The sequence below is a fragment of the Octopus bimaculoides genome, chromosome 1, assembly GCF_001194135.2.
Source record: "Octopus bimaculoides isolate UCB-OBI-ISO-001 chromosome 1, ASM119413v2, whole genome shotgun sequence".
NCBI classification, from domain to species: Eukaryota; Metazoa; Mollusca; class Cephalopoda; order Octopoda; family Octopodidae; genus Octopus; species Octopus bimaculoides.
Window position 1 is genome coordinate 54,842,392 of NC_068981.1, and position 16,895 is coordinate 54,859,286.

The 16,895-nt window shown below is 34.6% G+C and overlaps 1 protein-coding gene across 9 annotated transcripts in view; it reads left to right on the plus strand.

The window, feature by feature from the left end:
* Positions 1–16,895, plus strand: part of LOC106869571 (orphan steroid hormone receptor 2) — a 168,721-nt gene that overhangs the window by 138,198 nt on the left and 13,628 nt on the right. For 8 of the 9 annotated variants that reach the window (XM_052966745.1, XM_052966720.1, XM_052966711.1 and 5 more), the window contains 5 exons: positions 1,376–1,502; positions 6,413–6,678; positions 11,581–11,623; positions 14,111–14,267; positions 15,909–16,048. In XM_052966745.1, coding sequence (XP_052822705.1) covers positions 1,376–1,502; positions 6,413–6,678; positions 11,581–11,623; positions 14,111–14,267; positions 15,909–16,048 — 733 coding nt within the window. The remainder of the gene's footprint in view (positions 1–1,375; positions 1,503–6,412; positions 6,679–11,580; positions 11,624–14,110; positions 14,268–15,908; positions 16,049–16,895) is intronic. The other variant, XM_052966728.1, reaches the window with a different exon arrangement.

Consider the following 16,895-nt stretch of genomic DNA (forward strand, 5'->3'; position numbering starts at 1 on the left):
GGACTGAACCTGGAACCATGTGGTTGGGAAGCAAACTTCTTATCACACAGTTATGCTGAGAATCATAAGTGTTGATGACTTCATGTTTTCAACCAGCATAACAAAGGTAGAAGATTCATCCAAAGTAGAGAAATTTCTTTCGAAGAGAAATTCCAAAATACATCATAACTCAGTTCATATGTTTCAACAAGTACTTTGCTTTTTCTGGTATAAGCATGAAGGATATGACAATATCCAGAGTCTGCATTGCAAATATACCAATCGTTTTTTTTATTTTGCTCCATGCACTTAACTTTGTGGACACATATTGGTGGAATTTTAGCCCATATACTTGTTTTCTTCAAGTACTTGTGTTATTCGATTGTGGTGTACCTCAGATGAAAATAATGCGTTAGGGATATACAATGATATCACCTCATCAGTAATTTAAATATTGTTGTTATTTTTATCTGTACTCCTCCGAGCCAGGTAATATTTTCCCAAAGCCTGATAAGTTTTCACAGAATATTGGAAATAAATGATACTTTTTTTATGACACTGACAAACATTTTACAACTATTACGCAATGTCAAGAAAAGGAGACAAACATACTCACACACTCATACATTCTTTTAGGTATCATCTGCTAAATCCACTCACAAGGCTTTGGTCAGGCTGGGGCTATAGTAGATGACACTTGCCCTTGGTGTCAGGCAGTTTGACTGAACCCGGAACCATGTAGTTGGGAAACAAACTTCTTACTACACAGCCACACCTGTGCCTTTACAGTTATATATATATATTAGATATTTAAAACAGACGTGGCTGTGTGGTTAAGAAGTTCACTTTGCAGCCAGGTTGTTTTGGGTTCAGTCTCACTGTGTGACACTGTAGGCAAGTGTTTACTGCAGCCCTGGGTTGACCAAAACCTTGTGATTGAATTTGATAGATGAAAACTGTTTAGAAGCCTGTAGTGTGTGTCTATACATGTTTGTGTGTTTTCCTTGTGAATGTTTACATTCTGCACTTCACATGAAACAAGCACTGAGCTACAAATGGGGTTGCTTGTCAATTCCTTAACAAATCTTTTTCTAGCTCTCTGCTTTTGGAGAGTTGAATGAAAAATTCTGTATTTGTAAAACAAATAAAAGTTAACAATAAGAAAGGCATCTAGCTCTATAACCATGCCTCTATAATATATAATTATTCAACCAATGCTACCATAGAAAAACATGTGTAAAATGAATGACTGTGTGTATGCTATATTTTTGTCTATATATTAATGTGTATGTAATATATAGTAACTGATAATTGTTTAAAACTCTAGAATAAGTCTCATTATGAAAAATATGCAAAGATGTACTATGTTATTATTCAGGATTTTATTATTTTTCAGGATGAAGAAAGTAAATCAAATGAGAATTTACTTGCTAATCTCCAGGAGAGGTTAATCCATACTGATCATGGTACTATGGTTTTAAGTTCGACTCTTACTCAAAATTCTCAAAAATCTAACAATACAGGTGAGATTTCATTTGGGTTTTATAATTCATTTGTTTTTGTGTCTTACACTTGTTCCATGAATTTGTGTAATGTGTAGCCTATATATGTAATCTCCAGGGAGGGTCTTAGGCAGATTGATATCAATAGGATTAATGACACAGCTATACTGTATTGCATATTTTATTTGATTAAGAAATATTTGATTAAACTGAAGTAACTCTAGTGAAATATTTGTTCTTATTTTATTGATGTATTGGGATGAAAGGCTGTGGAATTTGAATATTTGGCTGAAAAAGTATAAATGAAACACTTAAACATTTAATTGGCTACTCTGATTTGTTACTCTCTCTATTTCACTGCCTACTGTTATAATGTTCCTTTAACATCCAAATGACTTCTCTATGGCTGAGACCATGAATCCTTCTAGAGTAAGATATCAAAATAACAATTTCTTAATTTAGCTGGTGAGTTGTTTATTATACTTTTAATGGTTGTGGGGATACATTATATATGAGCAAGTTTTCAAATATGAACAGCTGTTTTCGATTTGGAGTTATACTGCTTTGCTAAAGAAATTAAACACACATAATTTATATTTTTTTAGATTTTCAAATTCCCAAAAGTACATCTCTTTAGCTAGAGTACAAGTAATCTGAGTTTAAATTGTTTTCAAATGAGTTTCAGGTTAAATTTTAAAGAAATCTGATGTAAATATATTAATCTATTGCATGACATTTGTAATAAAAGAATTTATTTGATGGTTCCTTATAGAAAATATGTTATTTGTCTTAAGAAAGGAATCTAATTGACAGAATAATATTTCAGTTGATAAAAAGGCTCTCATGTTATGGTATGGATTGAATCATTACAAAACCAATTAATGGTAATACCATATTTGCTCCTGTATAATGTGAGAAATTTAATATATCAGTGTCAAGAATGGGATGTGGTTAGCATTATATTTGAATGTAAAAAAAAAGGATAAAAATATGATAGAATAAATTACTGATTTTTAATTTTAAAAAATAGTGTTGTATTTGAGATACATTGTATTTTGAGATACATTGTATTTGAGATACATTGTATTTAAGTAAATATGTTATTCTATATAAATATCATTAAATAGGTATTTCATATATTATGATACTCAAAACAGACATGTTTCTTATAGCATATCCATTTTCAGTATAGTGGTTGTGTATTTGTGTTGTAGGAGACTATGTTGTGTTTCCTTTACATAATATTTTCATGGTCTGTGTTCATGGAAGGCAATGAACGTCTGGTATAAGATGTCTAGGTTGTGTGGAATGATGTCTCTGTGTGGGAAATTAGGAAAACGTAAGTGATGGTAGCATCATCTGCAAAATATTGTGTGATTAGAAATAACAAGTAGATTATAAATGTACAGAAGAGCAAGGGTGACATAACCAAACTGTAGAGTACACCTAAATTGATAGGAAACCCTGTTAGTACAATCTGCAGTAGCATGGTCAGACAGGAAATTTCCAATCCAAGTGATGAAAATGAGATGGAGCCTATAGTTGGGCAACATAGGAAGTCCTCATCCCACATGCTGTTTGAAAGTCATAAGGGCAAGAGACAACTAGTTATTTCCATTAGATCTAGCTTTATGGAAATCATGCTGGTGGTTACTGAGAAAGAAGAATGACTGAAGACAATAGGCTGGCTGACTAGCTGGTATTTTGTTTCAGTCAAAGAGATTTTTTTTCGCTTCTTGGTGATAGGACATACCGAGTCGCCATAGACTGGAGTAGAATCTTGCAGAGAGGAATGATCAATAAGGTTAACAACGATAGGCTAGTTCTGGGTTGCAGTGTTTAAGCGCCACTGTCAAGATTGGTTGCCTCATTGAATTGGAATGATCAGAAAAATATTCACATTCAGTAACTGTGCACAGATAGTGATAAGACTGAATGAAGAAGGAAGGGTTGGAACGAGTGTTGTTGTTAGTGCAGGTTGAATATGTAAAGTTAACAGAAACTCTTTTAAAAGGTACCAAAAAGTATTTTTGACTTTCTTTATACTTCTTATCCATGTTGTGGTGGATAAACAACATGTAGTTGATAATGTCTGGCATCCTTCATATGTAAGTAATATTCTTTGCCTATATCTGTTGCAATACAGCTGAAAATGAACCTCTTGAAGGTTTTGGTTATAGCCATCAGGATGGATCCAGTCAGTCACTTGGTTGCTTCAGATTCAGAGTGAAAAACATTTGCAATCAAAGGAAGTAGTAGTATTTTTACTAATCAAGTGTACTAGTTAATTGACTTGAAGTAGCAAGAGTTGTCATAATGAAACAATATATAAAGCATGTTGCCTTGATTAGGCAGAAACCAGATGATACGCTGAGTTATACAGAAGAGACAGTTGTCCAACAGATTGAGTTTTATGTTCATGCAAATCCTTTTTACCTTTCTCAACTCATCTTAGTTAGCTAACATCTGCTACCACTTTTACTTCACAATCAGCTGATTGCCATTACAAATTTCATCTACCTGTATAGTATTCCTGTAAATCACACAAATAACTTAATCTCAGAACTGTTCTACTTTGCTAAGCACATCATATTGAACTAATTAAAGAGTAGGTTGGATGAAGTCAGTTTAACTTGAGGTGATCAGCAATAACTTTGCTGTAAATTTTGAACAGTTCATTCTGTAAGGTGGTTGGTAAATGAGCAGGGACATCATAGGATAGAGAGGGCCTTACAGTGTTGTCAAAGATGACAACCTCTCTAGTGTTGGTATTATGATATATTTCACTCAGTACACCCTGGTTGCTGTTAGGTACAGTATACTGCTATAGAAACCATGCCAATTTAAATGTATTAGTGTGATATGGTCCTCTCAACCATCCCAGGTGTGCAGTAATTTTGAATAAGTCCTGATTCTGGTTGTGATGACATATCTAACCCATGCCAGCATGGAGAACAGATGTGAAACGTTGATGTTGATTATAATTTCTTGTTTCTAAAATAGTAATTTTAGCATTATAATATTCTTTTAAAATGGGCCTTGTGCCTAGAGTAGAGAAGAATATTCTTTTAAAATGTAAATTAAAAATAATAATAATAAAATAAACACTTTAGTGGGTTAATCCCATCAAAAGATAAAACCTGTCAGATCTGTTTGCATCCACTTCACTTTGGTATGGTTCTGGATTTAAAGAACCTTCAGTTATCTTTCTTTCTCTAAAATAATTCTAAGTGTCTTATCCATGAGGTTGACTAAATTGTTCTAACTACTTAAGAAAGTTCATAAAGCTCTCCAAAGACAAATAGTTGTACTTTTCATGACATTGGCCTTTTCACTAAGTTTAACTTGATTTATTTCTTTAATGGCATCTCTGCCTTCTAATTAATGACAATGAAAAGGTCAGCAAAGTTGATAAAAGTCAATGATCTTAGTTTTCAAAATAATTCTGTTTTAGCAAACAGCATTAGAAGCCTAAAGAGTATTTAATCACATGTCATACCCATCTTGTTGCAGTCTATTACTCTAGCTTCATGCTTCTAAACTAACCAAACAGTAAACATTATTTCAAAGTTGTTTGGATATAATTTATATAAAATTTTAAAATAATTGTGTGGTTATTCTGCCATTTAAAAATGTATTATTATAACATAGATATTAAGTGTAAATAACATTTACATAGAGGCTTGAGAAATATGAAGCATAGGTCATAGATATGTGATAAATACCATATATATTCATAAACAAGGCGTAGTTGTAGGTAAGTTGCACCAGCCCTCCACTTTGGGCTTATATTAGTTTCAGCTTCTGAATCATAAATAAGGTGCATATTGTTTTTTATGAATGCTGACTGCAAATTTCCTTTTTATATTTAAATAAGTAAATAAATAAATAATAATAATAATAATAAAACTGTTCAAGGAGTAATCCCTATCATTGCTAATACAGTCCTGTAAAATCCCATGACTATAGATATCTCAACCATGTTTTTCTATTATCTGTGTCTAGAACAGATTAACCAGTGTTTTTAAATAATCACACCTGGTTCACTGACATTATATATGCAGCATCTGATGGACTTTAAGATTACGGCTGGCCAGTAGAGAACTGTGCATTATTTACATTTGACGGATATTTGTCCTCATCTTGTTTGTTGTTAACACAATGTTTCAGCTGATATACCCTCCAGCCTTCGTCAGGTGTCTTGGGGAAATTTCAAACCTGGGTTCTCATTGCTAAGGTATTTTTTGATGCTATTCTTCTTCTTCTTATTATTATTATTCAGGTCACTGCCTGGAATCGAACTCGGAATCTTGGGTTTAGTAGCCTGTGCTCTTAACCACTACACCATATGCCCATGGGCAAAGGACTTATAAATCTAATATTCTCCTATCCTTCCTTAATACCGGTTCCCATATGCAGTTCATATCTGCGCTCAGTCTGCTTAGGAAGTTGTTGTGTCCTAGCATATGTGCTGCTTCTCTTAGTTTCCATATTTTCCAGTGGTGTTCTCTGTCTATTATTTTAACTTCATCCCACAGGGGAAGGTGGTGTCCATTTTTCCATACATGATCAGCTATACTTGATTTATCAATATCTCCCTGTGTCACAACTTTGCGATGATCCTCTACCCTTATTTTGAAGAGGCAGCACATTTCACTTTTGTATAACCTACCACAGCTGCATGGGATGGAGTACACGCAGTTCTTAGTCATATTCTCTTCTATTGGTGGTTTTACTCAAAGGAGATATTTGCAATGTGTTGTATTACTTTTGAATACTGTCCTTGTAAAGTGAGGTATAACTGTAATATATAAAAAATGTGTATTTCAGTATGAATGTATGCTTATTTTTTTCTTCTTCATTTTAGCTTAATTATCTTTGTCCTTTTCTCTCTGGGTTTCTGATAAGTTGCTTATTTCCTCATTTCTCAGCTGCCAATCTTATTTCAGATCTGAGTACTCTTGCTAGTGTAGTTACCACATTGGCTGCTATGGGAAAAAATGGTGCCCAAGAATCAACAGATCCAAATAGTAGTTCTGGGACATCTACTGCTGCTAGTAGCAGCAGTAATAGTAATGGACATGTTTCATCTCCAGGAGAAAGTGCTGATTCTGTAGTTAAAGCCTTTGACACACTTGCCCGAGCAGTGCACCATCCACAATCACAAAGCCAAGAAACTCAGACAGGCTTGTCACAGGTGAGTGTTATCTGTTACTTGGTTATATATTCTCTGCGATAAATGTATAAATGCTATGAACACTGCCAATATTAAGAAAGAATCTTGTAACTCCTTGTTCATTTTTCATTAAGACTCAATGACCAATCTCATTCTGTTGTCCCCCTTTTCATTTTGGAAACTTCATAGGTACAGGCATGGTTGTATTGTTGTGTAGCTTGTTTCCCAACCATGTGGTTTTGTATTCAATCTTATTGCCCCAGGCCAAACCAAAGCCTTACGAGTGGACTAGGTAGATAGAAACTGAAAGAAGTCTGTTGTGTATGAGTATATGTTTGTGTGTGTGCTGAAAAGTTCCTGGCTTTCGGTAAAAGAAAATACAGGAGGATCAGTAAATTATGATTTGATTTAAAATATTCCCCTCTCAGATTCACACACTTATTGCAGTGTTCCTTCAATTTTTCTAAGCCTTGTAAAAAAACTCATAAGGATAGGCTTCCACAACCAGGCTTTTCACTATACTCTTAAAGCCAGGAATTTTTCATCATCTCCTTGTGTGTGTGTATGTGTGTGTGTTTATCCCTTCTTATAAATGAACATTATTGCCATACAAGTAATGTTGTTCATTTCCTATCTTCCATGAAAAACATGTCTGATTACAGTAGAATAATATTTTGCTTGGAAACAGGTAAGTTTGGTAACAGGAAGTGCATCCAGTTATAGAAAACCTGCCTGATCCATACAAGCCTGAGAAAGTAGACATAAAATGATGATAATGATTTCATATATATATATATATATATATATATATTGCTGTGTAGATACAGAATTTGCTTTGTTATGTGTTTGAGTTCTCACTGTACAACCGCTTAGGTAAGTGTCCTTTACTGTAGCTTTGGCTCGACCAATGCCTTGTGACTGGCATTTGTAGAGAGAAACAAAGCATTGAGCTAAAAGTAAAAACAAAATTGGTAAGGTTTACTGATATTCCTTGATATCAAATCATCCTGTATCACTGCACTTTCAAAGGTGAGCGGAATAAAAAATCCAGAAGAGTTAGCAACAGAAAGAACATCTGGATTATAAAACGATACCTCAATAACTATTTATTCAACCCATGCTAGCATATAGAATGGATGTAAAATGAACAAACAACATTGAGATGTTCTTTTCATTGTTGTTTTAACGTCCACTTTTCTATGCTTGTATGGGTTAGATAGAATTAATTGAGAATGTCCTTTCTTATCATCAGCCTTCATCTGTTTTCAAGCAAGATGAATATTTCCTAATAGCCAGACATATTTTCATGGGAGATTGGAAACAAAAGTCACTGATTACATGACAGAGTTATCATGCAATGTCAAGGCAAAGAGAGAATAACACACACATACAGCACATATATATATATATATATATATATATATATATATATAGCTAGCTTCTTTCAGTTTCCATCTATCATATGTACTCTCAAAGCTATAGTAGTGACACTTGCCCAAGTTGTCACACAATGGGACTGAACCTGAAGCCATGTGGTTATGATGCAAACTTCTAATCTTCTAATCCATGCAACCATGTCTTTGAAATAACTTTAATTTTGCCTAAACTGAGAAATTGGGAAATCCTGCTTTAGGTTTTGTGTTTTCTTTTTTGATACACTTGTCATCCTCATTTAATGTCTGTTTTCCATTCTGACATGTGCTGTACAGTTCAACAGAAGATGGTAAGCTGGAGAACTACACCAGACTCCAGTTGTCTGTTTTGGCATAGTTTCTATAGCTGGACACACTTCCTAATGCCAACCACTTTACAGAGTGTACTGGGTGCTTTTTTACGTGGCACCAGCACAAGTGTTTTTTACATGGCACCAGTATTGGTGCTTTTGATTTGGGACCAGCATGGTTGCCAAGTGGCTTGCAAGACTACGAACTCTCCACTGAGAGAGGGAAATGAAGGAAGTGACTGTGAGGCTGGTAAGAGGTTAGAGTATAATAGAAGGACAGAGATAATTGCCTTACTATAGAGGGGATACTTGGCTACCCTAGAAAAGAAAGGAGAGATCTGGTGAAGGATAGAAACAATCAGAGTGAGAGACAGGAAAATAGATGGTGCTGGAGATGTATTTGGGCTTATCTAGAGTGAAGTGGGGTGTAAGTAGTATAGAGGTGAAAGAGGGGGATGTTCCATAAGAGTGTGAGGGGAGATGTTTAGAGATAGGGAAGCAATGGCTGTAGTGAGTGATGGTGAGAGAAAATAGAGTGGGTGAAGGGAGGGGTAATGTAGGTATGTTAGAGAATGGAGAGAGTGCAGATGAGCATGAGGGAGAGCAGAAGGGCTTGCAGTGGGTAGTGATCATGGGTAGAGGAATGGGGGAATGTTGGGAAGATGGGTTGTAGGGGTGTTTTGACAGCAGGCAGATTGTGTGTGTGTGTGTGAGTGAGTTGGGGGTATGATCATAAAGGACATGCCTGTATGTATGACCATGATTTTACTTAGCTCCCTGTGTCTTCTCAAGTACAGCAAATTACTAGAGATCTCAGTCCCTAGTCATCTCTGTGAAGCTCAACATCTGAAAATCCTTTCTTACCATTTCGCCCCATGTCTTCCTGGGTCTACCCTTTCCACAGGTTTCCTCCATAATTAGAGATCAGCACTTCTTTATGCGGCTGTCCTCATCAGAAATGGTAAGATTGATCATAGTTTCTTTGGCATGTTGATAAAGTTAAAAGAGATAACTGGATAATGGGGATTAAGTGTTGGAGATTAGTAAATGATATTGGTTAATGAGCTAAATGTTCAATTGGAACTATTGAATAGCTCAATTAATTGGATACAATATGGTTCTAGTGAGGAAGATTGGGAAGATGTTTAGTGCAGAATGTAAGGGCGGCTAATTAGTAAACTTTTAATTCATTACCATAACTTAGATACTAATATGATGTAGGATGAGTACTATTTTTTTTTTTCATTTTTCAGTACTGCATTTTTGTGACAAATAGTGTTGTTGGTTACAGGTATTTAGTGGGCCAGCCACTGGTTCACTGCATTTCTAACATTGAAAATGACAAGGAAGTATTTGTAACTCAGTGTAGAACAAGTATCACTAGTGGCTTCATTGAAGAAGCTCTTGTTTTTCAGTTTCTCAATGTTTATGCTATTTGCTGACAAACATCAGGGAATGAAACACACACACACACACAACAAGTTTCTACATAGTTTCCATCAACGAAATTTCTCTCAAAAGACATTAGTCAACCTGAGCCATAAGAGAGGACACTTGCTCATGGTAGTCCACATCATCTATATGAGCAAACATCAGAAGAAAATTGGTTCTTATATCATCTACAGGACCCAGTATTCCCCTTCAGTTTCTTTCTTTACTCTGGCATTCATTAGTATCTACTTTGCATGTTTTCTTTTTTTACTTCATTCTCTTTTATACTATTTATACATTATATTTACATCTATAAGTAAATTTTATATAGCTCAAATTTATGACTTCTTTCATGTACTACCTAAGCTTCTTGCTAAGCGTATAAGCTTTCTTTGTAAAGTTTCTATCGTTTAAATGTTTTATAGGACAGATTTTGTCAGTTTTCCATTGTCTTATTTATAACAATACTAAACCCGAAGCACTCATTGTGCTTTGAACTTCATAGTCTCTACAACAAACTCAAGGAAACAGCAATCATTTCCAAATAATATTTTGTCCATTATAAAGAATATACACATAAATTTACTTACCCGATACACATCATATCCATAACCCATCTCCTTTATAAAACTGCAGTATAAATATAAAAGAATTGCCTAAATGTGCACTTAATAACTGCTCTTTGTTTGATACATACAAAATATGGTCTCTCCCTCTCTTAAACAACTCTAACTGAAATCTACCACATCGAAATTAATGCAACCTCAAATATTTCTCTTGATTGTAGTTCCTGGGAGAGAAGACTTTATTTTACTATCTCACCTTACCTTAACTTGTTTCTAATGCATGAAAGTAGGCATCCATAATAAACTCAACAAAGTAATGATTTGCATATTACCCATAGGGTACTGAGCAACAAACTGAGAAATCAGTTTCATACTCTGTCACTAGTGTCCATGGCATCACAACAACCCAATCAGTCTAATTGTAAGCAAGTACTTTAGAGTAGTATAATTTGCAAATCTATGCAGTGGTAACACTAAAAATAACGAAGGATTTGTTGGTATGCAGTGCTAAATACCATTTTTATCCAGAGGTAAAGTAACCAGTACTAGTGTCCTACCTAGGGAAGATTTATTTCCCTTCTGTTCAATACAATAATAATGAGCACTCAGAGAGCACAAACCTCTGTCAAGGCAACACCAACATCTGCTCAACAATTAGCCAGAGATGATTTTTAAAATGAGAATATCTGAAATAAACTTGGCTGCTCTCACAAACTAAAAATGAATCCGACCGCAGTCAAATGTAAGTGTGACTTATCCAGCAGGGCCAACTCCTAATCTTCCAACCTCTGTTGAAGTTGTTGTTATGTAAACCCAGTTCACTCTGAAAAGATCTAGATAGAGTGAAATCTGAAGGTGGTTTAACTGTTATTTCTATTATGCCACGTCACCATATAGAGTGTCCTTTGTTGGTTTCTCTCTGTATGGCTTACTAGTGTGATGCAACAATAACAGCACTTTATCTTGTTCATGTATTTTAAGTTTGAACCTATTAAATATTCCTACAGTTGATAACCCATACATAATACCAAGCAAATTGTTATACATGACACATCCAGAATTCATTAGTTGACAAGGTTTAAGGCCTTCATTTAAAATCATTTTAAAAAAATCAGACTCAGTATATATATATATATATATATATATATATATACACACACACACACACACACAAATACATACTATAATACATTCTTGTTCTAGGGAGAGAATGCAGAGTCAGATGAACCAGTTTTAGAAATAGAAGGTAAGAATCTGTGAATTTCATTCATTAAATTTTTTCATATAGCTTGGCCTTATTTAATCTGTTTATTTATTTTAAATAGCCTTATATTTCAGAAGAAAGTGATTTTAAATCTTGTTAAAGGTGACTCTGTTTTTCATTCCTTGGGGTTGATAAATACTGGTTAAAATTTATAGTCATTTAAATCAACTATCATCAAGATTATCATTATGAAAAACCGGGATGTTTATTACACTGTCTGACACAATAGTCAGTTCACTAACTGTCCTTTAATGACAACTGAATATACGGTATGAGTGTATGTTTAATTGAATACAAGAGGAACAGCTGCTCTGGTAAAATTGCATTTACTGAGGGTTTCAAAGATACTGGTTTACCCTAGGGGATAAATTATGCTTGATGTTGAAATGGTGGGTGTTATTCATACTGAAAGTTCTCTATGCACCTTATATGGGCTTAGTGAGCTCTTTGGTTGTTATTTGAGCCTTTCCTGGTGAGGCCTCATTTTTTATTGCTAAGCAAAACTTGGAATGTATTCTTGGATCTAAGCAAAATAGAAGCTAGTGTACAAAGAGTGAGATGTAAAAGTCTCTTATATTTGCTCTACTTCTTCCAACTGGATTTTTGCACAAAAACCAGTATGGACTTGGCCTAATAGAAAAAATGAATGACAAGTCTTACTTAGGTAGAATATTTGTTAGCTCAGCAGATGAAGAATTAGCCAGATATTGACAGTTCAAAGTAGTATTGTATTTGAACCACAAAATACTGATTAATGAAGTCAGACTAAACAAAGGTTTATAAAAGGGATCCTAATTGTTGGAAATTAAATATGTCAATATTGGCGAGGGAAGAGTTTATAGACCAGCTGACAAACTTAAAACAAGAATTGACCAGAAGTAGTAATCATAATAATTAGTGGTGGCAAACTGGCAGAAATGTTAGCATGCTGGGCAGAATGCTTAGTGGCATTTTGTCCATCTTTACATTCTGAGTTCAAATTCCACCGAGGTTGGTTTGCCTTTCGTCCTTTCGGGGTTGATAAAGTAAGTACCAGTTGAGTGCTGGGGTTGATCTAATCAACTTATCCCCACCCCTAAATTGCTGGCCTTGTGCCAAAATTTGAAATAAAAAATTAGTGGTAGTGATACTTAAAAAAGAAAATTAAACTGATCTTCAGGAAATGAAAACAAAGTGATTAGAGAGATGAAGTAGAGCAAATGTAAGAAACTTTTACATCTCACTCTTTGTACACTAGCTTCTATTTTTCTTAGATTTGCATCCAGGAATACATTCCAATCTCTGTCTAGGAATGAAAAATAAGACATAAAATTTAACAACGACCAAAGAACTCACTAAGCCCATATAAGGTGCATAGAGAACTTTCAGTATGAATATTGGATGACTGGAAGGTGTTGTTGACCATGGCATATGATGAAAAGTGAATTATTTGTTTTATATAACTGTTTATAAAGTCTCTAAAGAATGGTGGAATTGATGAACAAACAATAGCATCTTTTTCTTTCAAGGCAAGAATGGTCATATTGTTGAAAAAGAATGTAAACAAGGGGGAGGTAATTGAAAACCTACTGGATACTGACTTGAAAATTTGACAAAACTATTACAGAAATGATTAGCAGTTGTACTTTCTAAACTTATTAGTCTCGTGTAAACCCGTTTCTGTAAAAATTATACAAGATAATCTCCGTTTGGATCAAAACAAGACTTCAGTGGGTTTCAATCAATTGAAAACAGTTAAATGAAACCTCAGGAAACAATTTAACTTTGTAGTACCGGATTGCAATGCTACACGAGAAAGCTTATGCATTAATTTCAATTAAATGAATTCAAAATTGAAAACCTGATTTGTCTAGGATGCCAGCATTATATGTACTGATGTTAGACCATTATTATATAGAGTGAAAGTATTAAGGAGATTCCCTTGTTTGGGTTACTATGTTAGAACTGATAAAACAGATGATATTACCATGGTAACATTTGCTTAGATATGGAATTTGTTAAATTAGAGGGACAAGAAAATGTAGTAAGAACAAAAATCAACCAGGTGTAGTTTTGGGGAATTTCTTTTAGGCACCTGGAGGAGAAACTCTGGACATTAAAAATATTTTCTAATGGATATAAAATAATCAAGCTGTTGTGAGGTTTGATTTGAGGCTGATCTCCAAGTGGACAAGACTTGGATTAATGTATTGGGAAGAATTGCAGCTGGTTCATTGCTAGGCAAAAGGTACAAGTTTCATTAAAAGGTTAATCAAATTATACATTGTCAAAAATATATTTTTAAGTTCAATAGAACCAGAAAAACAATTGCATGATTTCTTTCTTCATAAAATTTTATTGTCTATGCTGTGTAGAAGCATCAAAAGACCAATAGACTAATTTGCATTATAGATTTCTATTTTGATTTTTAATTTTAATTATATGTTTATTTATTTAATGAAAAATGCTAATTAGTATTTTTCTTCTCAGGTAATCTTCTATCTGCAACAAACTTCCTTTTTAATCTAAATACGCCATCACCAATGCCTGCCTATTTGAATGTCCAGTATATCTGTGAAAGTGCTTCACGACTGCTGTTTCTCTCAATGCACTGGGTCCGCTCAATACCAGCTTTCCAACTCCTCAAGTAAGTTTCTATCCTTGGATTTCAAAAATAGTTGCTCATGTTTTAAATTACTCTTTCAACATATGAATTCTTAATTTAGTATGTGATAAAATGTGTGAAATAGGCTTGACATATCTTTAATATTTATAGTTTAAAGCCTGAACCCTTAATACAGGATATCATTACAGTTTCTTTACTTTTTGTTAGTTTCATCATTTTCGTAACTGAGTGTGATTTTACAACCCCAAAAACATTAGCCATGTTTTCAGTTTTAGGCAAAACTATTTAATACATTCATAATTTATATTACATGTGAGACCTTTTATAGCTCTAGATGACATAAGTTTACTGTCAGCTAATCTATAGCATCATCTCTCTCTCTTATATGTATATCATCAGTGGATCATATATCTGAAAGAGAATCATGCTCTAAAAGTTAGAGCAGTAATGTATTTACTGGAAGTAAATTATATGGCCAGTTGTAAAGTGACCAATGGTTTCGCATCCATAAAGTGCTGAGCCTTATAGATGACTTGTCAGACTCCAGTGGCTGTGGATATATAACCATTAGAGACTGACAACTCATCTATAAGGCTAAGTGCTTTATGGATGCAAAATCATTGGTCACTATGACTGGCCATATAACTTAATTCCTATATTAATATCAAAAAGTAATATCTCAAAAGTGAATATTCTGTTAGAATAAGCAATACTGTTGTAGTTACCATGGGAGAAATGTCCATATTGGTTTTTGGCACAAAATGCACTCTTGTACTAGTGAGGAGATAAATCCCTGTCACCTCCAGCACTGAACTCACCAGATCACGTGATTTCAGCCTTCTGTGGCCTTGTCAATGATGGTTGCTCAACCAGTATAGATAGCAGCAATTCATCTCTTCCAGCGATATATAGATTAACAGTGCCAAAATAGGTATTGATGTCATGATTACCAAGTGCGCTTGTTAAAAAATATTTATTAGCAACACAAGCAGTATTAATTGACAACAAATGTTAAAGAGGAAGATAAAAAATTGCCCCATCAGCGAGAATGCCAGATGCATTTCAACCTTTTCAATGATGTTTTAGTCAATTGCATACACCAGGTTTTTATTCAGCCCAGCAGCTGTATAAGTGAATGTATTGTTGACTGTTTCCTAAATGGGGAGTGACAGATCATCCAAGCATATGGTTGGCTGTGTGTATAGGACATGTTCATTACAGATCTTATCTTAGGATAAATATAGCAGAAACTGGTTCATCCACAGTGTATATACATTAAATAAGATGTGTAGTTGGCTATACATGAATACCCTTTTATATTTACATTTCCCATATCCCTCCATTTTTGGATCATTGATTATCATTTTATTACCTGAATTCCTTTTTTAAATATGCCATAGTTAATAACTTTTGTTTCACTAAATTGCATTTTTCTTTTACAAAAAAAAATTCATTTTTCATATAAACTTGAATAGAATCAAATTTTTCTTCTATTATTTTGTTTGCTTGGATTTTCATTCAGAGTCATTCATTGGAGGATCATACAGATAAATTTCCCCATTGATTAGCTGTTTTAAAATAACCCTTTCTTTATCATGAGTAACATTTTGAAAATAAATTGATTTAGAAATTGTCTTTACTTCTATTATTTAACTATTTCAGTGCAGATACTCAGATGCTTCTTGTACGGAGTTGTTGGTGTGAAATGTTTGTACTTGGTCTTGCTCAATGTTCCCAAGCAATGTATCTGTCCACAATACTTGGAGCTATTCTAAATCATCTACAATCACCATTGTCATTTGGTAAATATTAAAAAAAAAAATTGTTTTTCAGTTTTGATACTTTGATTTTTTTTAGCTTTATACTAACTTTAACTTCCAATTTTTTTATGATGACATGGACTACAATACATTTTGTCGACTCATCTATGGAGCTTAGTAGTCTTAAATCTGAACTCATCACTTCCTCCCAATTCTTCTTTGAACTACCTCGACTACTGGTAACTTCTACCATCCTTTTACTTCGCTTTTTGATGCACTTCCTTGTCCATTTTTTTTGTTCTATCAAATAGTGTAGTTATCTTGCTCACATATTCTTCTAATACCCTCATAGCACAACTGTTTACTCAATTGATTTGTGGAGGATCTCTTTGACTCCCATGCCCACCTTTCCTTCATTGGACACTGAACTCTGCTTGTGAAGACCTGTTGGGGCAAGTGAAATCGAAATCGTAATTGAACCAAATTCGATGACTGGCACCCGTGCCAGTGGAGCGCTAACAGCACTGTCCGAGCGTGATCATTGCCAGAGCAGCTGTCTGGCTTCCATGCTGGTGGCACATAAATAGCACCATTTGAGCGTGATCATTACCAGCATCACCTTAATGGCACTTGTGCTGGTGGCACATGAAAAAAAATTTGAGCGAGGTCATTGCCAGTGCCACTGGACTGGCTCCTGTGCAGGTGGCATGTAAAAAACACCATTTGAGCATGACCGTTGCCAGTACCACGTGACTGGCCCTCGTGCCGGTGACACATAAAAGCACCCACTACACTCTCGGAGTGGTTGGTGTTAGGAAGGGCATCCAGCTGTAGAAACTCTGCAAGGTCGGATTGGAGCCTGGTGCAGCCATCTGGTTCGCCAGTCCTC